This window comes from Oncorhynchus gorbuscha, unplaced genomic scaffold (assembly GCF_021184085.1).
Source record: "Oncorhynchus gorbuscha isolate QuinsamMale2020 ecotype Even-year unplaced genomic scaffold, OgorEven_v1.0 Un_scaffold_333, whole genome shotgun sequence".
Classification (NCBI taxonomy): Eukaryota; Metazoa; Chordata; class Actinopteri; order Salmoniformes; family Salmonidae; genus Oncorhynchus; species Oncorhynchus gorbuscha.
The window spans coordinates 493,612-517,594 of NW_025745189.1; the positions used below are offsets into that span (position 1 = coordinate 493,612).

General features: G+C 49.9%; 1 protein-coding gene across 1 annotated transcript; it reads right to left on the minus strand.

Moving 5' to 3' along the window:
* Window positions 1-605: 605 nt before the first annotated feature.
* lysmd2 (LysM, putative peptidoglycan-binding, domain containing 2) lies at window positions 606-23,983 on the minus strand. The gene is made up of 3 exons (XM_046333019.1): window positions 23,478-23,983; window positions 21,800-22,149; window positions 606-1,258 (listed from the first exon to the last, which is right to left on the minus strand). The coding sequence occupies exons 1-3, from the start codon at window positions 23,727-23,729 to the stop codon at window positions 1,207-1,209; spliced, it is 654 nt and encodes a 217-aa protein (XP_046188975.1). The 5' UTR covers window positions 23,730-23,983; the 3' UTR covers window positions 606-1,206.

Genomic DNA, 23,983 nt, shown 5'->3' on the forward strand with positions numbered 1-23,983 from the left:
ATCCACAGCTTCAGCACCCCTCCCATCCACAGCTTCAGCACCCCTCCCATCCACAGCTTCAGCACCCCTCCCATCCACAGCTTCAGCACCCCTCCCATCCACAGCTTCAGCACCCCTCCCATCCACAGCTTCAGCACCCCTCCCATCCACAGCTTCAGCACCCCTCCCATCCACAGCTTCTGGTTGAGAATTCAGTCGAGGGATACATCCAAAATGGCACCCTATTCTCTATGTTATACACTACTCTTGACCAAAACCCTACGGGCCCTGGTCAAAAGTAGTGAACCCTTCGGGCCCTGGTCAAAAGTAGTGAACCCTACGGGCCCTGGTCAAAAGTAGTGAACCCTTCGGGCCCTGGTCAAAAGTAGTGCACTACATAGGGAATAGGGAGCCATTTGGGATGCACTCAATGTGGGGTATAAAATAGGCTGCCATTATGGAAGCAGCCTAGTAGAGGAGGAGGAAAAGAGGAGGAAGTAGAGGAGTGGAAGAGGAGGAGGAGGAAGAGGAGGAGGTGGAGGAAGTAGAGGAGTGGAAGAGGAGGAGGAGGAAGAGGAGGAGGTGGAGGAAAAGAGAGGAAAGGAGGAGGAGGAGGAGGAGGAGGAGGAAAAGAGGAGGAGGAGGAGGAGAGGAGGAAGTAGAGAGGAGTGGAAGAGGAGGAGGAAGAGAATAGAAGAGAAGGAGAGGAGGAGGAAAAGAGGAGGAGAGGAGGAAAAGAGGAGGAGGAAGAGGAGGTAATACTGGAGGCTTCTCCATCCATCTGGTGGACTGATGCTATTCTAGGAGGGATTGGATCATCAGAGTTAGGGTAAAAGCCAGTATCGAACTAATCCCCCAAACACACACACACACACACACACACACCTGTGTGTTTCCTGTGTATGTGTGTGTGTGGTATACACAGACCAGAGAGTTATTCTGTACTGCAGCAGCATGTAGACTTAGCATGTAGACTTGTAGTGAGTGGATGAGTGTCATAGTAACAGACTACCTGCTGTTCAGATGATTGACAGCAGTTGAACAGTACAAAACCAGAAGAATACTAATAATAAAACATATGATAATGACACTAATATTAAAAAGGCAAAGGATGAATCCTCAGTTGAAACACTTAGACATGACAGTGTGATGGTTTGGTAAAAGAGAGATACAGGAAGGATTGATGGGTGGATGGGTGTTAATCAGGGCTTCAGGTAAACGTGTCCTTTAGATCTCCTGGTATGATGAAACAGGAAGTGTGTATTCCTCTTCACTGTCCCTGTGAACAAACAGAACACACACATTAGCACACACCAACACACTTAAACGGGACTGACCACATGCAGACTTTCCGCACCTCATCCACACTCACGCCCACAGATATACACTCATCCACACTCACACTGATATACACTCATCCACACTCACACCAACTCATCCACACACACACCCACAGATATAAACTCATCCACACACACGCACGCACGCACGCACGCACGCAGGGTAGCCTAGTAGTTAGAGCGTTGGACTAATAACCGGAAGGTTGCAAGTTCGAATCCCCAAGCTGACAAAGTACAAATCTGTCGTTCTGCCCCTGAACAGGCAGTTAAGAACAAATTCTTATTTTCAATAACAGTGGGTTAACTGACTTGCCTCTAAAAAATATATATATATATATATCCATAATTGCCTAGTTGAGGGGCAGAACGACAGATTTTCACCTTGTCGGTTCGGGGGATCCAATCTTGCAACCCTACAGTTAACTAGTCCAACGCAATAACGACCTGCCTCTCTCTCGTTGCACTCCACAAGGAGACTGCCTGTTACGTGAATGCAGTAAGCCAAGGTAAGTTGAAAGATAGCATTAAATGTACAGTGCCTTGCGAAAGTATTCGGCCCCCTTGAACTTTGCGACCTTTTGACACATTTCAGGCTTCAAACATAAAGATATAAAACTGTATTTTTTTGTGAAGAATCAACAACAATTGGGACACAATCATGAAGTGGAACGACATTTATTGGATATTTCAAACTTTTTTAACAAATCAAAAACTTAAAAATTGGGCGTGCAAAATTATTCAGCCCCTTTACTTTCAGTGCAGCAAACTCTCTCCAGAAGTTCAGTGAGGATCTCTGAATGATCCAATGTTGACCTAAATGACTAATGATGATAAATACAATCCACCTGTGTGTAATCAAGTCTCCGTATAAATGCACCTGCACTGTGATAGTCTCAGAGGTCCGTTAAAAGCGCAGAGAGCATCATGAAGAACAAGGAACACACCAGGCAGGTCCGAGATACTGTTGTGAAGAAGTTTAAAGGCGGATTTGGATACAAAAAGATTTCCCAAGCTTTAAACATCCCAACGCACACTGTGCAAGCGATAATATTGAAATGGAAGGAGTATCAGACCACTGCAAATCTACCAAGACCCTACAAAGTCCAGACCTGAATCCAATCGAGAATCTGTGGAAAGAACTGATAACTGCTGTTCACAAATGCTCTCCATCCAACCTCACTGAGCTCGAGCTGTTTTGCAAGGAGGAATGGGAAAAAAATTCAGTCTCTCGATGTGCAAACCTGATATACATACCCCAAGCGACTTACAGCTGTAATCACAGCAAAAGGTGGCGCTACAAAGTATTAACTTAAGGGGGCTGAATAATTTTGCACGCCCAATTTTTCAGTTTTTGATTTGTTAAAAAAGTTTGAAATATCGTTCCACTTCATGATTGTGTCCCACTTGTTGTTGATTCTTCACAAAAAAAAAACAGTTTTATATATTTATGTTTGAAGCCTGAAATGTGGCAAAAGGTCGCAAAGTTCAAGGGGGCCGAATACTTTCACAAGGCACTGTATCTAATAAAAAAACTATCCATCATAATCACTAGTTAACTACACACGATTGATGATATTACTAGATATTATCTAGCGTGTCCTGCGTTGCATATAATCTGACTGAGCAAACAAGCATACAAGTATCTACAGTAATTTCCGGACTATAAGCCACTACTTTTTTCCCACACTTTGAACCTCGCGGTTTATACAATGACGCGGTTAATTTATGGATTTTTCCCGCTTTCACAAGATTCATGCCGCCAAAAAACTGAGCACCGTCACATAATGTGACGTAAATCGAGAGCGCTCAAACATCCCATCATTCTGATTACGGTAGTCATTTTGTCACCCTCATCATGGCAAAGAAACGGAGAAATGCATATGATGCAGCTTTCAAGTTGAAGGCGATCGATCTGGCTGTTGGAAAAGGAAATAGAGCTGCTGACAGCGTGGAGCATTGTCAACAAATCCACCATCATCAACGAGTTTCTAAAGGCTGGACTGCTGCCTGTTGAAGAGGAAGGGGATCCAACATCGGATGAAGCAATTCTGAGGCTATTCAACTGAAGGAGATGACTTCAGTGGTTTCAGTGCACAGGAGGAGGAAGATAGTGACCAATGACTAGGCTACTGTTTCATTTTTGTTACAAGCCGTGTTTCGTTAAAGCCTATTTATTTTTGTTACAATCCGTGTTTGGTTAAAGCCTATTTATTTATTTTTGTTACAATCTGTGTTTCGTTAAAGCCTATTTATTTTTGTTACAAGCCGTGTTTCGTTTAAAGGCTGTGTAAAGTTCATTTGTTTCAATGTACCGGTAGGCACTTGCGGCTTATAGACATGTGCGGCTTATTTATGTACAAAATACATACTTTTTAATAATTCAGTGGGTGCGGTTTATATTCAGGTGCGCTTAATAGTCCAGCAATTACGGTAAGTATCTGACTGAGCGGTGGTAGGCAGAAGCAGGCGCGTAAACATTCATTCAAACAGCACTTTCGTGAGTTTTGCCAGCAGCTCTTCATCGTGTGTCAAGCATTGTGCTGTTTCTGACTTCAAGCCTATCAACTCCCGAGATGAGGCTGGTGTAACCGAAGTGAAATGGCTAGCTAGTTAGTGTGCGCTGATAGTGCTTCAAACGTCACTTGCTCTGAGCCTTGGGGTGGTTGTTTCCCTTGCTCTGCAAGGGTAATGCTGCTTCGATGATGGCTGTTGTTGTTGTGTTGCTGGTTCGAGCCCAGGGAGGAGCGAGGAGAGGGACGGAAGCAATACTGTTACACTGGCAATACTAAAGTGTCTATAAGAACATCCAATAGTCAAAGGTTAATGAAATACAAATGGTATAGAGGGAAATAGTCCTATAATTCCTATAATAACTACAACCTAAAACTTCTTACCTGGGAATATTGAAGACTCATGTTAAAAGGAACCACCAACTTTCATATGTTCTCATGTTCTGAGCAAGGATCTGAAACCTTAGCTTTTTTACATGGCACATATTGCACTTTTACTTTCTTCTCCAACACTTTGTTTTTGCATTATTTAAACCAAATTGAACATGTTTCATTATTTACTTGAGGCTAAATTGATTTTATTGATGTATTATATTAAGTTAAAATAAGTGTTCATTCAGTATTGTTGTAATTGTCATTACTACAACAACAAAAAAATGGTCAGATTCTCTCCATCACTCCTTAGCCCCTTCCATCTTCTCTCCATCACTCCTTAGCCCCTTCCATCTTCTCTCCATCACTCCTTAGCCCCTTCCATCTTCTCTCCATCACTCCTTAGCCCCTTCCATCTCCTCCATCACTCCTTAGCCCCTTCCATCTTCTCTCCATCACTCCTTAGCCCCTTCCTTCTCTCCATCACTCCTTAGCCCCATCTTCTCTCCATCACTCCTTAGCCCCTTCCATCTTCTCTCCATCCATCTCCTCCATCAGCCCCTTCCATCTTCTCTCCATCACTCCTTAGCCCCTTCCATCTTCTCTCCATCACTCCTTAGCCCCTTCCATCTTCTCTCCATCACTCCTTAGCCCCTTCCATCTTCTCTCCATCACTCCTTAGCCCCTTCCATCTTCTCTCCATCACTCCTTAGCCCCTTCCATCTTCTCCATCCATCACTCCTTAGCCCCTTCCATCTTCTCTCACTCCTTAGCCCCTTCCATCTTCTCTCCATCACCCTTAGCCCCTTCCATCTTCTCTCCATCACTCCTTAGCCCCTTCCATCTTCTCTCCATCACTCCTTAGCCCCTTCCATCTTCTCTCCATCACTCCTTAGCCTCTTCCATCTTCTCTCCATCACTCCTTAGCCCCTTCCATCTTCTCTCCATCACTCCTTAGCCCCTTCCATCTTCTCTCCATCACTCCTTAGCCCCTTCCATCTTCTCTCCATCACTCCTTAGCCCCTTCCATCTTCTCTCCATCACTCCTTAGCCCCTTCCATCTTCTCTCCATCACTCCTTAGCCCCTTCCATCTTCTCTCCATCACTCCTTAGCCCCTTCCATCTTCTCTCCATCACTCCTTAGCCCCTTCCATCTTCTCTCCATCACTCCTTAGCCCCTTCCATCTTCTCTCCATCACTCCTTCCATCTTCTCTCCATCACTCCTTAGCCCCTTCCATCTTCTCTCCATCACTCCTTAGCCCCTTCCATCTTCTCTCCATCACTCCTTAGCCCCTTCCATCTTCTCTCCATCACTCCTTAGCCCCTTCCATCTTCTCTCCATCACTCCTTAGCCCCTTCCATCTTCCTTATCACTCCTTAGCCCCTTCCATCTTCTCTCCATCACTCCTTAGCCCCTTCCATCTTCTCTCCATCACTCCTTAGCCCCTTCCATCTTCTCTCCATCACTCCTTAGCCCCTTCCATCTTCTCTCCATCACTCCTTAGCCCCTTCCATCTTCTCTCCATCACTCCTTAGCCCCTTCCATCTTCTCTCCATCACTCCTTAGCCCCTTCCATCTTCTCTCCATTACTCCTTAGCCCCTTCCATCTTCTCTCCATCACCCCTTAGCCCCTTCCATCTTCTCTCCATCACTCCTTAGCCCCTTCCATCTTCTCTCCATCACTCCTTAGCCCCTTCCATCTTCTCTCCATCACTCCTTAGCCCCTTCCATCTTCTCTCCATCACTCCTTAGCCCCTTCCATCTTCTCTCCATCACTCCTTAGCCCCCCCTTCCATCTTCTCTCCATCACTCCTTAGCCCCTTCCATCTTCTCTCCATCACTCCTTAGCCCCTTCCATCTTCTCTCCATCACTCCTTAGCCCCTTCCATCTTCTCTCCATCACTCCTTAGCCCCTTCCATCTTCTCTCCATCACTCCTTAGCCCCTTCCATCTTCTCTCCATCACTCCTTAGCCCCTTCCATCTTCTCTCCATCACTCCTTAGCCCCTTCCATCTTCTCTCCATCACTCCTTTCCATCTTCCCTTCCATCTTCTCTCCATCACTCCTTAGCCCTTCCATCTTCTCTCCATCACTCCTTAGCCCCTTCCATCTTCTCTCCATCACTCCTTAGCCCCTTCCATCTTCTCTCCATCACTCCTTAGCCCCTTCCATCTTCTCTCCATCACTCCTTAGCCCCTTCCATCTTCTCTCCATCACTCCTTAGCCCCTTCCATCTTCTCTCCATCACTCCTTAGCCCCTTCCATCTTCTCTCCATCACTCCTTAGCCCCTTCCATCTTCTCTCCATCACTCCTTAGCCCCTTCCATCTTCTCTCCATCACTCCTTAGCCCCTTCCATCTTCTCTCCATCACTCCTTAGCCCCTTCCATCTTCTCTCCATCACTCCTTAGCCCCTTCCATCTTCTCTCCATCACTCCTTAGCCCCTTCCATCTTCTCTCCATCACTCCTTAGCCCCTTCCATCTTCTCTCATCACTCCTTAGCCCCTCCATCTTCCTCCATCACTCCCCATCCATCTTCTCTCCATCACTCCTTAGCCCCTTCCATCTTCTCTCCATCACTCCTTAGCCCCTTCCATCTTCTCTCCATCACTCCTTAGCCCTTCCATCTTCTCTCCATCACTCCTTAGCCCCTTCCATCTTCTCTCCATCACTCCTTAGCCCCTTCCATCTTCTCTCCATCACTTCCATCTTCTCTCCATCACTCCTTACCACCTTCCATCTTCTCTCCATCACTCCTTAGCCCCTTCCATCCTTCCATCTTCTCTTCATCACTCCTTAGCCCCTTCCATCTTCTCTCCATCACTTTAGCCCCTTCCATCTTCTCCATCATCACTCCTTAGCCCCTTCCATCTTCTCTCCATCACTCCTTAGCCCCTTCCATCTTCTCTCCATCACTCCTTAGCCCCTTCCATCTTCTTCTCTCCATCTTCTCTCCATCACTAGCCCCTTCCATCTTCTCTCCATCACTCCTTAGCCCCTTCCATCTTCTCTCCATCACTCCTTAGCCCCTTCCATCTTCTCTCCATCATCTTCTCACTAGCCCCTTCCATCTTCTCTCCATCACTCCTTAGCCCCTTCCATCTTCTCTCCATCACTCCTCCTCCCTTCCATCTTCTCTCCATCACTCCTTAGCCCCTTCCATCTTCTCTCCATCACTCCTTAGCCCCTTCCATCTTCTCTCCATCACTCCTTAGCCCCTTCCATCTTCTCTCCATCACTCCTTAGCCCCTTCCATCTTCTCTCCATCACTCCTTAGCCCCTTCCATCTTCTCTCCATCACTCCTGGCCCCTTCCATCTTCTCCATCACTCCTTAGCTTCCATCTTCTCTCCATCACTCAGCCCCTTCCATCTTCTCTCCATCACTCCTTAGCCCCTTCCATCTTCTCTCCATCATCCTTAGCCCCTTCCATCTTCTCTCCATCACTCCTTAGCCCTTCCATCTTCTCTCCATCACTCCTTAGCCCCTTCCATCTTCTCTCCATCACTCCTTAGCCCCTTCCATCTTCTCTCCATCACTCCTTAGCCCCTTCCATCTTCTCTCCATCACTTTCCCCTTCCATCTTCTCTCATCACTCCTTAGCCCCTTCCATCTTCTCCCATCACTCCTTAGCCCCTTCCATCTTCTCTCCATCACTCCTTAGCCCCTTCCATCTTCTCTCCATCACTCCTTAGCCCCTTCCATCTTCTCTCCATCACTCCTTAGCCCCTTCCATCTTCTCTCCATCACTCCTTATTCATGGAGCCCCTTCCATCTTCTCTCCAACTCCTTAGCCCCTTCCATCTTCTCTCCATCACTGTTAGCCCCTTCCATCTTCTCTCCATCACTCCTTAGCCCCTTCCATCTTCTCTCCATCACTCCTTAGCCCCTTCCATCTTCTCTCCATCACTCCTTAGCCCCTTCCATCTTCTCTCCATCACTCCTTAGCCCCTTCCATCTTCTCTCCATCACTCCTTAGCCCCTTCCATCTTCCTCCATCACTCCTTATGGAGAGCCCCTTCCATCTTCTCTCCATCACTCCTTAGCCCCTTCCATCTTCTCTCCATCACTCCTTAGCCCCTTCCATCTTCTCTCCATCACTCCTTAGCCCCTTCCATCTTCTCTCCAGCCCCTTCCATCTGTCCATCAGATCTTCTCTCCATCACTCCTTAGCCCCTTCCATCTTCTCTCCATCACTCCTTAGCCCCTTCCATCTTCTCTCCATCACTCCTTAGCCCCTTCCATCTTCTCTCCATCACTCCTGTAGCCCCTTCCATCTTCTCTCCATCACTCCTTAGCCCCTTCCATCTTCTCTCCATCACTCCTTAGCCCCTTCCATCTTCTCTCCATCACTCCTTAGCCCCTTCCATCTTCTCTCCATCACTCCTTAGGAAGAGCCCCTTCCATCTTCTCTCCATCACTCCTTAGCCCCTTCCATCTTCTCTCCATCACTCCTTAGCCCCTTCCATCTTCTCTCCATCACTCCTTAGCCCCTTCCATCTTCTCTCCATCACTCCTTAGCCCCTTCCATCTTCTCTCCATCACTCCTTAGCCCCTTCCATCTTCTCTCCATCACTCCTTAGCCCCTTCCATCTTCTCTCCATCACTCCTTAGCCCCTTCCATCTTCTCTCCATCACTCCTTAGCCCCTTCCATCTTCTGGATCACTCCTTAGCCCCTTCCATCTTCCATCACTCCTCCCCTTCCATCTTCTCTCCATCACTCCTTAGCCCCTTCCATCTTCTCTCCATCACTCCTTAGCTTCCATCTTCTCTCCATCACTCCTTAGCCCCTTCCATCTTCTCTCCATCACTCCTTAGATCTTCTCTCCATCACTCCTTAGCCCCTTCCATCTTCTCTCCATCACTCCTGCCCCTTCCATCTTCTCTCCATCACTCCTTAGCCCCTTCCATCTTCTCTCCATCACTCCTTAGCCCCTTCCATCTTCTCTCCATCACTCCTTAGCCCCTTCCATCTTCTCTCCATCACTCCTTAGCCCCTTCCATCTTCTCTCCATCACTCCTTAGCCCCTTCCATCTTCTCTCCATCACTCCTTAGCCCCTTCCATCTTCTCTCCAGGTGGAGCCCCTTCCATCTTCTCTCCATCACTCCTTAGCCCCTTCCATCTTCTCTCCATCACAGCCCCTTCCATCTTCTCTCCATCACTCCTTAGCCCCTTCCATCTTCTCTCCATCACTCCTTAGCCCCTTCCATCTTCTCTCCATCACTCCTTAGCCCCTTCCATCTTCTCTCCATCACTCCTTAGCCCCTTCCATCTTCTCTCCATCACTCCTTAGCCCCTTCCATCTTCTCTCCATCAGCCCCTTCCATCTTCTCTCCATCACTCCTTAGCTCCATCTTCTCTCCATCACTCCTTAGCCCCTTCCATCTTCTCTCCATCACTCCTTAGGTCTTCTCTCCATCACTCCTTAGCCCCTTCCATCTTCTCTCCATCACTCCTTAGCCCCTTCCATCTTCTCTCCATCACTCCTTAGCCCCTTCCATCTTCTCTCCATCAGAGCCCCTTCCATCTTCTCTCCATCACTCCTTAGCCCCTTCCATCTTCTCTCCATCACTCCTTAGCCCCTTCCATCTTCTCTCCATCACTCCTTAGCCCCTTCCATCTTCTCTCCATCACTCCTTCCCCTTCCATCTTCTCTCCATCACTCCTTAGCCCCTTCCATCTTCTCTCCATCACTCCTTAGCCCCTTCCATCTTCTCTCCATCACTCCTTAGCCCCTTCCATCTTCTCTCCATCACTCCTTAGCCCCTTCCATCTTCTCTCCATCACTCCTCCATAGCCCCTTCCATCTTCTCTCCATCACTCCTTAGCCCCTTCCATCTTCTCTCCATCACTCCTTAGCCCTTCCATCTTCTCTCCATCACTCCTTAGCCCCTTCCACATCACTCCTTAGCCCCTTCCATCTTCTCTCCATCACTCCTTAGCCCCTTCCATCTTCTCTCCATCAAGAGCCCCTTCCATCTTCTCTCCATCACTCCTTAGCCCCTTCCATCTTCTCTCCATCACTCCTTAGCCCCTTCCATCTTCTCTCCATCACTCCTTAGCCCCTTCCATCTTCTCTCCATCACTCCTTAGCCCCTTCCATCTTCTCTCCATCACTCCTTAGCCCCTTCCATCTTCTCCCATCACTCCATCCCCTTCCATCTCCATCACTCCTTAGCCCCTTCCATCTTCCATCTCCATCTCCAGCCCCTTCCATCTTCTCTCCATCACTCCTAGCCCCTTCCATCTTCTCTCCATCACTCCTTAGCCCCTTCCATCTTCTCTCCATCACTCCTTAGCCCCTTCCATCTTCTCTCCATCACTCCCCCTTCCATCTTCTCTCCATCACTCCTTAGCCCCTTCCATCTTCTCTCCATCACTCCTTAGCCCCTTCCATCTTCTCTCCATCACTCCTTAGCCCCTTCCATCTTCTCTCCATCACTCCTTAGCCCCTTCCATCTTCTCTCCATCACTCCTTAGCCTCTTCCATCTTCTCTCCATCACTCTTAGCCCCTTCCATCTTCTCTCCATCACAAGAGCCCCTTCCATCTTCTCTCCATCACTCCTTAGCCCCTTCCATCTTCTCTCCATCAGTCCTTAGCCCCTTCCATCTTCTCTCCATCACTCCTTAGCCCCTTCCATCTTCTCCCCATCACTCCTTAGCCCCTTCCATCTTCTCTCCATCAGGAAAGAGCCTTCCATCTTCTCTCCATCACTCCTTAGCCCCTTCCATCTTCTCTCCATCACTCCTTAGCCCCTTCCATCTTCTCTCCATCAGGAAAGAGATCTTCTCTCCATCACTCCTTAGCCTTCCATCTTCCATCTTCTTCCATCTTCTCTCCATCACTCCTTAGCCCCTTCCATCTTCTCTCCATCACTCCTTAGCCCCTTCCATCTTCTCTCCATCACTCCTTAGCCCCTTCCATCTTCTCTCCAAGAGAGCCCCTTCCATCTTCTCTCCATCAGAGGCCCCTTCCATCTTCTCTCCGTCACTCCTTAGCCCCTTCCATCTTCTCTCCGTCACTCCTTCCATCTTCTCTCCGTCACTCCTTAGCCCCTTCCATCTTCTCTCCGTCACTCCTTAGCCCCTTCCATCTTCTCTCCCTTCTTTCTGCCAAACATACATCCTTTTTCTTCCTGACTTTCTTTCCTCTCCTTCTTCATTTAGTCCTTGCTTCCCTGATACACAGGTGGCAGATCTATAATTAGCTGATGGATCAGTCTGCAGAGGGTGGAGGCCTCCTATGTGACCTAATAGGGCTGCATCTCAATAGTCTACAGTAGAGCTGGACGATAAACCCCAAATTACCAACACTGACATTTCTAACTCATGGAGCAATTTTCCCCCTAGACTGTTTTCAGATAAATGGACAGGGAGGAGAGATGGAGAGGAAAGAGAGATGTAGAGGAAAGAGAGATGGAGAGGAAAGAGAGATGGAGAGTGAAAGAGAGATGTAGAGGAAAGAGAGATGGAGGAAAGAGAGATGGAGAGGAAAGAGAGATGGAGAGGAAAGAGAGATGGAGGTGAAAGAGAGATGGAGGTGAAAGAGAGTTGTAGAGGAAAGAGAGATGGAGGTGAAAGAGAGATGGAGGTGAAAGAGAGGTGGAGAGGAAAGAGAGGAGAGGAAAGAGAGGAAAAGAGAGATGGATGGAGGAAAGAGAGTGGTAGAGGAAAAAGAGATGGAGGTGAAAGAGAGGTGTAGAGGAAAGAGAGATGGAGGTGAAAGAGAGGTGGAGAGGAAAGAGGTGGAGAGGAAAGAGAGTGGAGGAAAGAAAGAGAAAGATGGAGGTGAAAGAGAGGTGGAGGAAAGAGAGTGGAGAAAAGAGAGGTGGAGAGGAAAGAGAGGTGGAGAGGAAACAGGTGGAGGTGAAAGAGAGGTGGAGGTGAAAGAGAGATGGAGGTGAAAGAGAGATGTAGAGGAAAGAGGTGGAGGTGAAAGAGAGGTGGAGTGGAGAGTGAAAAGAGAGGTGGAGGTGAAAGAGAGGTGGAGGTGAAAGAGAGATGGAGGGAAAGAGAGTGGAGGTGAAAGAGAGGTGGAGGTGAAAGAGAGGTGGAGGTGAGAGGTGGAGAGGAAACAGGTGGAGGTGAAAGAGAGATGGAGGTGAAAGAGAGGTGGAGAGGAAAGAGGTGGAGGTGAAAGAGAGGTGGAGAGGAAACAGGTGGAGGTGAAAGAGAGATGGAGGTGAAAGAGAGGTGGAGAGGAAAGAGGTGGAGGTGAAAGAGAGGTGGAGGTGAAAGAGAGGTGGAGGTGAAAGAGAGTTGGAGAGGAAAGAGGTGGAGAGGTGGAGGAAAGAGGTGGAGGTGAAAGAGAGGTGGAGAGGTGAGGAAAGAGTGGAGGTGAAAAGAGGTGGAGGTGAAAGAGAGGTGGAGGTGAAAGAGAGGTGGAGGTGAAAGAGAGGTGGAGAGGAAAGAGGTGGAGGTGAAAGAGAGATGGAGAGGAAACAGGTGGAGGTGAAAGAGAGATGGAGGTGAAAGAGAGTTGTAGAGGAAAGAGGTGGAGAGGAAAGAGGTGGAGGTGAAAGAGGTGGAGGTGAAAGAGGGTGGAGAGGGAGAGGAAACAGGTGGAGGTGAAAGAGAGTGTAGAGGAAAGAGGTGGAGAGAAAGAGAAAGAGGAAAGAGAGGGGAGAGGAAAGAGGTGGAGGTGAAAGAGAGGGGGAGGGAAAGAGAAAGAAAGAGAGTGGAGGTGAGAGGTGGAGAGGAAAGAGAGGTGGAGAGGAAAGAGAGAAAGAGAGTTGGAGGAAGGAAAGAGAGGTGGAGAGGAAAGAGGTGAAGAGAGGAAAGTGAAAGAAAGAGAGTGGAGAGGAAAGAGAGGGGGAGAGGAAAGAAGATGTAGAGAGATGGGAGAGGTGAAAGAGAGGTGGAGAGGAAAGGAGGGGAGAGGAAAGAGAGGAGAGAAAGAGAGGTGGAGGGAAAGAAAGAGATGTGGAGAGGAAAGAGGGGGAGAGGAAAGAGAGTGGAGAGGAAAGAGAGGTGGAGAGAGAAAAGAGAAAGAGATGGGGAGAGGAAAGAGAGGTGGAGAGGAAAGAGAGCTGAGAGGAAAGAAAGGTGGAGATGAAAGAGATGGAGAGGAAAGAGAGATCGAGGTGCAAGAGAGGTGGAGGTTCAAGAGAGGTGGAGGTGAAAGACAGATGGACAGGAAGGAGAGGTGGAGGGGAAAGACAGATGGAGGTGAAAGAGAGGTGGAGGTGAAAGAGAGGTGGAGGTGAAAGAGAGGTGGAGGTGAAAGAGAGATTGAGGTGAAAGAGAGATGTAGAGGAAAGAGAGATGGAGGTGAAAGAGAGGTGAAAGAGAGATGGAGGTGAAAGAGAGTTGTAGAGGAAAGAGGTGGAGAGGAAAGAGGTGGAGGTGAAAGAGAGTTGTAGAGGAAAGAGGTGGAGAGGAAAGAGGTGGAGGTGAAAGAGGTGGAGGTGAAAGAGAGGTGGAGATGAAAGAGAGGTGGAGGTGAAAGAGAGGTGGAGGTGAAAGAGAGGTGGAGGTGAAAGAGAGGTGGAGGTGAAAGAGAGGTGGAGAGGAAAGAGAGGAGAGGTGAAAGAGAGGTGGAGATGAAAGAGAGGTGGAGGTGAAAGAGAGGTGGAGGTGAAAGAGAGGTGGAGGTGAAAGAGAGGTGGAGATGAAAGAGAGGTGGAGAGAAAACAGGTGGAGGTGAAAGAGAGGTGGAGATGAAAGAGAGATGGAGGTGAAAGAGAGTTGTAGAGGAAAGAGGTGGAGAGGAAAGAGGTGGAGGTGAAAGAGAGATGGAGAGGAAAGAGAGGTGGAGGTGAAAGAGAGGTGGAGAGGAAAAAGAGGTTTAGAGAGGAAAGAGAGGTGTAGAGAGGGAAGAGGTGTAGATGAGAGGTGGAGAGGAAAGAGAAGTGTAGAGGAAAGAGAGGTGTAGAGAGGAAAGAGAGGGGAGAGAGGAAAGAGAGGGGAAGAGAGGAAAGAGAGGGGGAGGTGAAAGAGGGGGAGAGGAAAGAGGTGAAGAGAGGAGAAGAAAGAGGGGAGAGGGAAAGAGAGGGGGAGAGGAAAGAGAGGGGGAGAGGAAAAAGAGATGTAGAGGAAAGAGAGATGTAGAGGAAAGAGAGGTGTAGAGAGGAAAGAGTGGTGGAGAGGAAAGAGAGGTGGAGAGGAAAGAGAGCTGAGAGGAAAGAAAGGTGGAGGTGAAAGAGGTGGAGAGGAAAGAGAGATGGAGGTGAAAGAGAGGTGGAGGTGAAAGAGAGGTGGAGGTGAAAGACAGATGGACAGGAAGGAGAGGTGGAGGTGAAAGACAGATGGAGGTGAAAGAGAGATGGAGGTGAAAGAGAGATGGAGGTGAAAGAGCGTGGACAGGAAGGAGAGGTCGAGGTGGAAGAGATCGAGTTGAAAGAGTTGGAGAGGAAGGAGAGGTAGAGATGAAAGAGGTGGACAGGATGGAGAGGTGGAGAGGAAGGAGAGGTAGAGAGGAAGGAGAGGTAGACAGGAAGGAGAGTTGGACAGGAAGGACAGGTAGACAGGAAGGAGAGGTGGAGATGAAGGAGAGGTAGACAGGAAGGAGAGGTAGACAGGAAGGAGAGGTAGACAGGAAGGAGAGTGGACAGGAAGGAGAGGTAGACAGGGAAGAGGTAGACAGGTAAGAGGTGGATAGGAAGGAGAGGTAGACAGGAAAGAGGTAGACAGGAAAGACGTAGACAGGAAAGAGGTAGACAGGAAAGAGGTAGACAGGAAAGAGGTAGACAGGAAGGAGAGGTAGACAGGAAAGAGGTAGACAGGAAAGAGGTAGACAGGAAAGAGGTAGACAGGAAAGACGTAGACAGGAAAGACGTAGACAGGAAAGAGGTAGACAGGAAAGAGGTAGACAGGAAAGAGGTAGACAGGAAAGAGGTAGACAGGAAAGACGTAGACAGGAAAGACGTAGACAGGAAAGACGTAGACAGGAAAGACGTAGACAGGAAAGACGTAGACAGGGAAGACGTAGACAGGGAAGACGTAGACAGGAAAGACGTAGACAGGGAAGAGGTAGACAGGGAAGAGGTAGACATGAAGGAGAGGTGGAGATGATGGAGAGGTGGAGCTGATGAAGAGATGGACAGGAAGGAGCAGTAGACAGGGAAGAGGTGGACAGGAAGGAGAGATGGACAGGAAGGAGAGATGGACAGGAAGGAGAGATGGACAGGAAGGAGAGATGGACAGGAAGGAGAGATGGACAGGAAGGAGAGGGGAGATGAAGGATGTGGACAGGAAGGAGCGATGGACAGGAAGGAGCGATGGACAGGAAGGAGAAGGGAGATGAAGGATGTGGACAGGAATGAAAGGTGGAGATGAAGGAGAGGTGGAGGTAAAGGAGAGGTGGAGGTGACAAGGAGAGGAAGCCTCTTTCACCGTAACCATTAGATATTAGTGATTAGGTCAGCCTGCTGCTGTGTCCTGAGCACCATACTGCTCCGTGAGCATTGTTCATCCATTATTCAGACTCCCTCAGGCACCACGGCAACCCACAATCCAATTAGACCAGCAGGTGTGTGTGTCTCTCAGAGTGACAGCACAGACTGCCTGTTACCAACTATAACTGTACTCAGCTGCAGAACATCTAACCCAGTTTCCACGACCAAGTCTCAGATCATGTAAAGCTTGCTTTACTCCATAGCTTCAAAACTATATTAAAACTAGATTTCTCCTTCATCCATAGCTCTGTATGAAACATTTTGAGAGTGGTGACATTTCTCCTTCATCCATAGCTCTGTATGAAACATTTTGAGAGTGGTGACATTTCTCCGCATCCCTCAACTGTTAACCACAACAAGTGTCAGGGTGACTGCTTGTTGTTGTCTAATCCCAGGTTGCCCGTTTAAACCAGTTTCACTTCAAGAAAACCATGGCATTTCCTCTAAATCCTGGAACATAGCTGTTAAATCACAGAGCACTGAACCATAATGCTGCCCAGCTGTAGGTTGATCAGGTTATGGTCTCCTTAAAGACCTGGGGCCGTAGGTATCGACCCTCCGGGGCCGTAGGTATCGACCCTCCGGGGCCGTAGGTATCGACCCTCCGGGGCCGTAGGTATCGACCCTCCGGGGCCGTAGGTATCGACCCTCCGGGGCCGTAGGTATCGACCCTCCGGGGCCGTAGGTATCGGCCCTCCGGGGCAGTGGGTATCAACCCTCCGGGGCAGTGGGTATCGGGCGCTCCGGGGCAGTGGGTATCGGGCCCTCCGGGGCAGTGGGTATCGGCCCTCCGGGGCAGTGGGTATCGGCCCTCCGGGGCAGTGGGTATCGGCCCTCCGGGGCAGTGGGTATCGGCCCTCCGGGGCAGTGGGTATCGGCCCTCCGGGGCAGTGGGTATCGGCCCTCCGGGGCAGTGGGTATCGGCCCTCCGGGCCTCCGGCCCTCCGGGCCGTGGGTATCGGCCCCGGGGCCGGGGCCCTCCGGGGCCGTGGGTATCGGCCCTCCGGGGCCGGCCCTCCGGGGCCGTGGGTATCGGCCCTCCGGGGCCGTGGGTATCGGCCCTCCGGGGCCGTGGGTATCGGCCCTCCGGGGCCGTGGGTATCGGCCCTCCGGGGCCGTGGGTATCGACCCTCCGGGGCCGTAGGTATCGACCCTCCGGGGCCGTAGGTATCGACCCTCCGGGGCCGTAGGTATCGACCCTCCGGGGCCGTAGGTATCGACCCTCCGGGGCCGTAGGTATCGACCCTCCGGGGCCGTAGGTATCGACCCTCCGGGGCCGTAGGTATCGACCCTCCGGGGCCATAGGTTCTCAGAGTAGGCGTGGCGCTATAGGGTCAGTTCCCCTCTACAGGCGATCTAAAGGCGTCCACATACATAGGTTGGGTTTGCTCCTAGCAGAACTCAGCTAGGCCAAGTAAACGTCTGTTCTTGCATACTCCCTTAAAATACATTCGCTTTAAAAACAAGAAAAGCATCAATATTACCGTTTGTCCCACTTGAGACACTGTAGCAGCAAGTACACACACTGTAGCAGCATGTACACACACTGTAGCAGCAAGTACACACACTGTAGCAGCAAGTACACACACTGTAGCAGCATGTACACACACTGTAGCAGCATGTACACACACTGTAGCAGCAAGTACACACACTGTAGCAGCATGTACACACACTGTAGCAGCATGTACACTTCCTCAAAATAGTCGGAATTAAGATGAAATTAATTACAGATATCTTAGTTGACGTTTTTGCCGAGGTCTCAGTCGCGCAATTTTACATCTAAGATACAGTATTTCTCAAGTGAACAACATGTGCATGAAAACTAGTTGCCTGTCATCGAATGACAACAAACACTTAATTGAAGAATCCGCACTGCTGACCAATCACCGACGAAGGATCGTAGACTTCAGCTACAGAAGAAAAAACGCTGTGTGCTCAAACAGACGGAAAAAAAGCTGCAGAACACCAAAACTAACCAGAATGATACAACATGTAGTCACAATATATGCAGGAACTGTTTCAACTGGGAAGCATATGGTAAGCCTTATTCCCTGTGATCTAAAAGGCTAAACTGATCCTAGATCAGCACTCCTACTCTGAGACACTTTGTGGATACAGCCCCTGGCCAAGCCAGGGAGAGACCGCAGCTGCTGCCAGCATGACTCAGGACTGACTTGGCAGTGCCTCTAACTTAAATAGTATGTGTGTGTGTGGAGAGAGTGCGTGCGTTAGTGTGCACATACCAGCCAACTTGCCGATCTTCACAGACGTGACTGTGTCTCAGCACCCATAGTCAGCGAGACAAGCTCAGGCCTGACTTATTCTGAATTCCAAAAAGACCCTACCCCACTAGAGAGACCCTACTCCACTAGACGGACCCTACCCCACTAGAGAGACCCTACTCCACTAGAGAGACCCTACTCCCCTAGACGGACCCTACTCCCCTAGAGAGACCCTACTCCACTAGAGAGACCCTACTCCACTAGAGAGACCCTACCCCCCTAGAGAGACCCTACTCCACTAGAGAGACCCTACCCCACTAGAGGGACCCTACCCCACTAGACGGACCCTACCCCACTAGAGAGACCCTACTCCACTAGAGAGACCCTACTCCACTAGAGAGACCCTACTCCACTAGAGAGACCCTACTCCACTAGAGAGACCCTACTCCACTAGAGAGACCCTACTCCACTAGAGAGACCCTACTCCCCTAGACGGACCCTACCCCCCTAGAGAGACCCTACTCCACTAGAGAGACCCTACTCCCCTAGACGGACCCTACCCCCCTAGAGAGACCCTACTCCACTAGAGAGACCCTACTCCACTAGAGAGACCCTACTCCACTAGAGAGACCCTACTCCCCTAGACGGACCCTACCCCCCTAGAGAGACCCTACTCCACTAGAGAGACCCTACTCCCCTAGAGAGACCCTACTCCACTAGAGAGACCCTACTCCCCTAGACGGACCCTACCCCCTTAGAGAGACCCTACTCCACTAGAGAGACCCTACTCCCCTAGAGAGACCCTACTCCCCTAGAGAGACCCTACTCCACTAGAGAGACCCTACCCCACTAGAGAGACCCTACTCCACTAGACGGACCCTACCCCACTAGAGAGACCCTACTCCACTAGAGAGACCCTACTCCACTAGAGAGACCCTACTCCACTAGAGGGACCCTACTCCACTAGAGGGACCCTACTCCCCTAGACGGACACTACTCCCCTAGACGGACCGTACCCCACTAGAGAGACCCTACTCCCCTAGACGGACCCTACCCCCCCAGAGAGATCCTACTCCACTAGAGAGACCCTACTCCCCTAGACGGACCGTACCCCACTAGAGAGACCCTACTCCACTAGAGAGACCCTACTCCACTAGAGAGACCCTACTCCACTAGAGAGACCCTACTCCACTAGAGAGACCCTACTCCCCTAGAGAGACCCTACCCCACTAGAGAGACCCTACCCCACTAGAGGGACCCTACTCCACTAGACGGACCCTACTCCACTAGACGGACCCTACTCCACTAGAGAGACCCTACTCCACTAGAGACCCTACTCCACTAGAGAGACCCTACTCCACTAGAGAGACCCTACTCCACTAGAGAGACCCTACTCCACTAGAGACCCCCTACCCTCCTAGAGACCCTACTCCACTAGAGACACCCTACTCCACTAGAGAGACCCTACTCCACTAGAGAGACCCTACTCCACTAGAGACACCCTACCCCACTAGAGAGACCCTACCCCCCTAGAGAGACCCTACTCCACTAGAGACACCCTACCCCCCTAGACGGACCCTACTCCCCTAGAGAGACCCTACTCCACTAGAGAGACCCTACTTCACTAGATGGACCCTACTCCCCTAGACGGACCCTACTCCACTAGAGGGACCCTACTCCACTAGAGACACCCTACCCCCCTAGACGGACCCTACTCCACTAGAGAGACCCTACTCCACTAGAGACCCTACCCCACTAGAGAGACCCTACCCCACTAGAGAGACCCTACCCCCCTAGAGAGACCCTACTCCACTAGAGAGACCCTACTCCCCTAGACGGACCCTACCCCCCTAGAGAGACCCTACTCCACTAGAGACCCTACCCCACTAGAGAGACCCTACCCCACTAGAGAGACTCTACCCCCTAGAGAGACCCTACTCCCCTAGACGGACCCTACCCCCCTAGAGAGACCCTACTCCACTAGAGACTCCCTACCCCACTAGAGAGACCCTACTCCACTAGAGGGACCCTACTCCACTAGAGGGACCCTACTCCACTAGAGGGACCCTACTCCACTAGAGGGACCCTACTTCACTAGACGGACCCTACTTCACTAGACGGACCCTACTCCCCTAGACGGACCCTACTCCCCTAGACGGACCCTACTCCCCTAGACGGACCCTACTCCCCTAGACGGACCCTACTCCCTAGACGGACCCTACTCCACTAGACGGACCCTACTCCACTAGACGGACCCTACTCCCTAGACGGACCCTACTCCACTAGACGGACCCTACTCCCTAGACGGACCCTACTCCCCTAGACGGACCCTACTCCCTAGACGGACCCTACTCCCCTTGACGGACCCTACTCCCCTTGACGGACCCTACTCCCCTAGACGGACCCTACTCCCCTAGACGGACCCTACTCCCCTAGACGGACCCTACTCCCCTAGACGGACCCTACTCCCCTAGACGGACCCTACTCCCCTAGACGGACCCTACTCCCCTTGACGGACCCTACTCCCCTAGACGGACCCTACTCGCCTAGACGGACCCTACTCCCCTAGACGGACCCTACTCCCCTATAGGGACCCTACTCCCCTAGACGGACCCTACTCCCCTAGACGGACCCTACTCCCCTAGACGGACCCTACTCCCCTATAGGGACCCTACTCCCCTAGACGGACCCTACTCCCCTAGACGAACCCTACTCCCCTTGCCACTCCTGAAATCTGAAATGGTTGAATAGGTGGAGGCCTTCTCTCCCTCCCTCCCACTTTCAGTCTTCCCTTTCTATCTCACCCTTCCTCTCTTTCTCAGTCTGGGATCTATAAACGACTCTGCAAAAACAAAACATGTCATTGCTTGTTGTTGTCTCTCAGTCGTTTGGAATGTAATCTGAGCAGTAATAGAGGTTAACAGATAGGCTGTACTGAGAATAAGGTGGACTGGGATCAGACCAAGACACTGTGGATGGACATCTCTCTCTCCTGACGGATTAGTACATACACACACAGGGTGAAGGCATCTGCAGTGACAACATCTTCTGGTCTCAGCCTCCTACGCGCACACACACACTCTCAGCCCCTCACCACCCACAGTTTGGCAGGAAGTCTGCATGACTCAACATTTATGACTAGTAGCCAATCGCAGGCCAGGAGAGAGGGGCACTGGCCAGTGGGAACTCAGGAACCGACAGGTATCCGTCACCTGCATCTGCGTAAGCAGGACGTCACACTTCCACAGGCAGCTTTCTGATTCGACGTCTCGCTCACAGGCAGTCTGCTGATTTGACTGCTGGTTTGAGTGATGCGCCTGGACGAAGCAACTTTTAACGAAGACAAGAGTTGGCTGAAGGACAACTGCTAGTCTGAATTTCCAGTCTGAAAACCACTGCTAGCTCCTACCACTTTGTTAGACTTGAGGATTTGTGTTACCTACCCCAAGCTGATTCATTGGTTTTATCTTAGTGGGCGAACAAGTCTTGTGATATGCAGAAGGGATAAGGTTAATGGTTCAATGTGGTTCCCTGAGTGTGCCAGGGGCAAATCTGACATCGCAAACTATTACCTATATAGGGCACTATTTCAAATGGCACCCTATTCCGAACATAGGGCTATGGTCAAAAGTAGCGCACTATAGACTCCAGAGTGTCGGAGCGGTCTAAGTGCTGGAGGCATCACTACAGACCCTGGTTCGATTCCAGGCTGTATCACAACAGGCCGTGATTGGGAGTCCCATAGGGTGGCGCATAATTGGCCCAGCGTTGTCCGTGTTAGGGTTTGGCCGGGTTAGGCCGTCACTGTAAATAAGAATCTGTTCTTAACTGACTTGCCTAGTTAAATAAAGCTTAAATACAAATAAATACATTTGCCGTGTTCAAAAAGTAATGTAGTAAATATGGACTGAGGTGCCATTTTGGACGAAACCCATGTGACTGGCCATCACCACATTGGCGTATTCCAACTCTTACCTCACTTCCTCTTCTTTGAGCCTGCGTGCTGCCTGCTTTGACTGTTTAATCTGCAAGTCCAGTCTGTGCAGGAAGTCTTGAGCCGACAGCTCTTCCGGCTGGGGCCGTTTATAACTACTACTGTCCTTATCCCCAGGAGCCAGGGGTGGTGAGGGGTCCTCCTCAGTGTCCCTGTCCTGCCCCACACAAAGGGGGTTGAAGTCCTGGTCCTGGGGATCTCCGTCGGGGGACTCTAGAGACAGGCCGTTGAAGGGAGAGGTCTTCTCTGAGACCACAGGGATGTTGAGGGTGTTACGCAGGAAGATACAGTCGTTACTGAACATCTTGTTAGTCCTCTTGATCTGCTCCATCTGGAATCATATGTGTGACATAACAGTAATAACACATTAATAACATGGTGTAACAAAACAATAACAGTACCAATAACAGGTTAACAAAACAATAACAGTACCACTAACAGGTTAACAAAACAATAACAGTACCAATAACAGGTTAACAAAACAATAACAGTACCAATAACAGGTTAACAAAACAATAACAATACCAATAACAGGTTAACAAAACAATAACAGTACCAATAACAGGTTAACAAAACAATAACAGTACCAATAACAGGTTAACAAAACAATAACAGTACTAATAACAGGTTAACAAAACAATAACATCAGTACTAATAACTGCAGTCACAAAGCAGCCGTAACATAAATAGCAATACTAACAAGATTGTAATAACACAAGACAGTAACAACAGTATCAATACTGATAGAAATGTAGGTAGTAACACATGTTGTAATTGGGTGAGAGATGAGCAATGTACTCAGATCTTCAGGAAGACAGACATTCCTAGAAGCCCCCAGGGTTGGGAGGGGCTACTCCAGTGTGTGCAAGCGTCTGTTTCACCACAACACTGACACACCAGATGAAAGGAAAGCCAGCACACGGTGCTCCTTCAGGACTGGAGTCGTCCACAGTGTGTGCAAGCGTGTCACCACAACACTGACACACCAGATGAAAGGAAAACCAGCACACGGTGCTCCTTCAGGACTGGAGTCGTCCACAGTGTGTGCAAGCGTCTCACCACAACACTGACACACCAGATGAAAGGAAAACCAGCACACGGTGCTCCTTCAGGACTGGAGTCGTCCACAGTGGTCATCAGTGACAGTGAGCTTCAGAGATGGGAAAGATGAATGCCAAACACTGCATGTGGCTGAAGTTGCTCTCACAAGATCACATGAACCTTTGTGTAGCCAACATTCTGTTATGAGTCATGATGACCATGTTGTTAATGCAACAATGTAACAGTAACAATGTAGCTAATGTGGAGCAGGGACGCTCAGGCCTTGAATGGGATGAAATCTGATACTGGTTCGAAGCCTGCCCAGTCCGTCCGTTGCATTCAGGTATCATGAGAGTAAGTAATAAATGTTTGGATCTAAGAATACTTTAATCGTGTAGGAGATCTGTGCTAGGTTAATCTTGCAAGCCCTGGTTTTATTATACACGCGACCATGATATGACAGCGTAGCAAATAGGTGGTCCCAAAAAATGCTCGCATGCATGACAGTTGATCAAAACAAATGCGCGGTGAATAAGATTTCACATTTTAATATCCACAACCATAACACACAAGACATTCACACAAGACGTGTGTGTGTGCCGGTAATAATAACCTTACCGTTACTTCGTATTTGAGGGCTATGCCCTGCAAAGTGTCGCTGTCTGTGACCCGATGCTCTATGTATTTCTCGCCGAGAGAAGCCGCGACGCTAGCCGTACTCCCGTAAGACCGGATCTTGGTTCGGGCCAGACTCTGAGACAGTTCACTGTCGGACTCTGAACCGGACCGGGACCGGGGAAAGATGGGCTGTCCGATACCAAACCTCGCTCCACCATCCCTCATCGGCAGGACAGGCGAGTACTCCGCCATCTTCTCTCGGTAGCTGCTTGTTGGTTCGTGATGCGCCGACTGCACTCAGCTAACCTGGGCTAGGAGGTGGCCAAGTGGCTGGCTAGTTTACTCAGTCAGGCTGCGGGAAGATTGCCCTTTCTAGTTTGGTGACACATGTCGATCCTGTGTGAATGTGGCATATTTCAGGTCAGGCAAAACCGAGCCGTTCGCTGTTTGATGCAACGGACAGACAGTCGTGACTTACTTACGTCGCAGACGTAAAAAAAACAACA

Excerpts from the sequence above, each read along its gene's own strand:
- lysmd2 (XM_046333019.1), bottom strand. The coding sequence starts at position 23,729 with ATGGCGGAGTACTCGCCTGTCCTGCCGATGAGGGATGGTGGAGCGAGG. Across the intron at positions 22,150-23,477 it reads CCCTCAAATACGAAGTAACG|ATGGAGCAGATCAAGAGGAC; the intron begins GTAAGGTTATTA and ends ATATGATTCCAG. Across the intron at positions 1,259-21,799 it reads CTCAAAGAAGAGGAAGTGAG|GGACAGTGAAGAGGAATACA; the intron begins GTAAGAGTTGGA and ends GTTTGTTCACAG.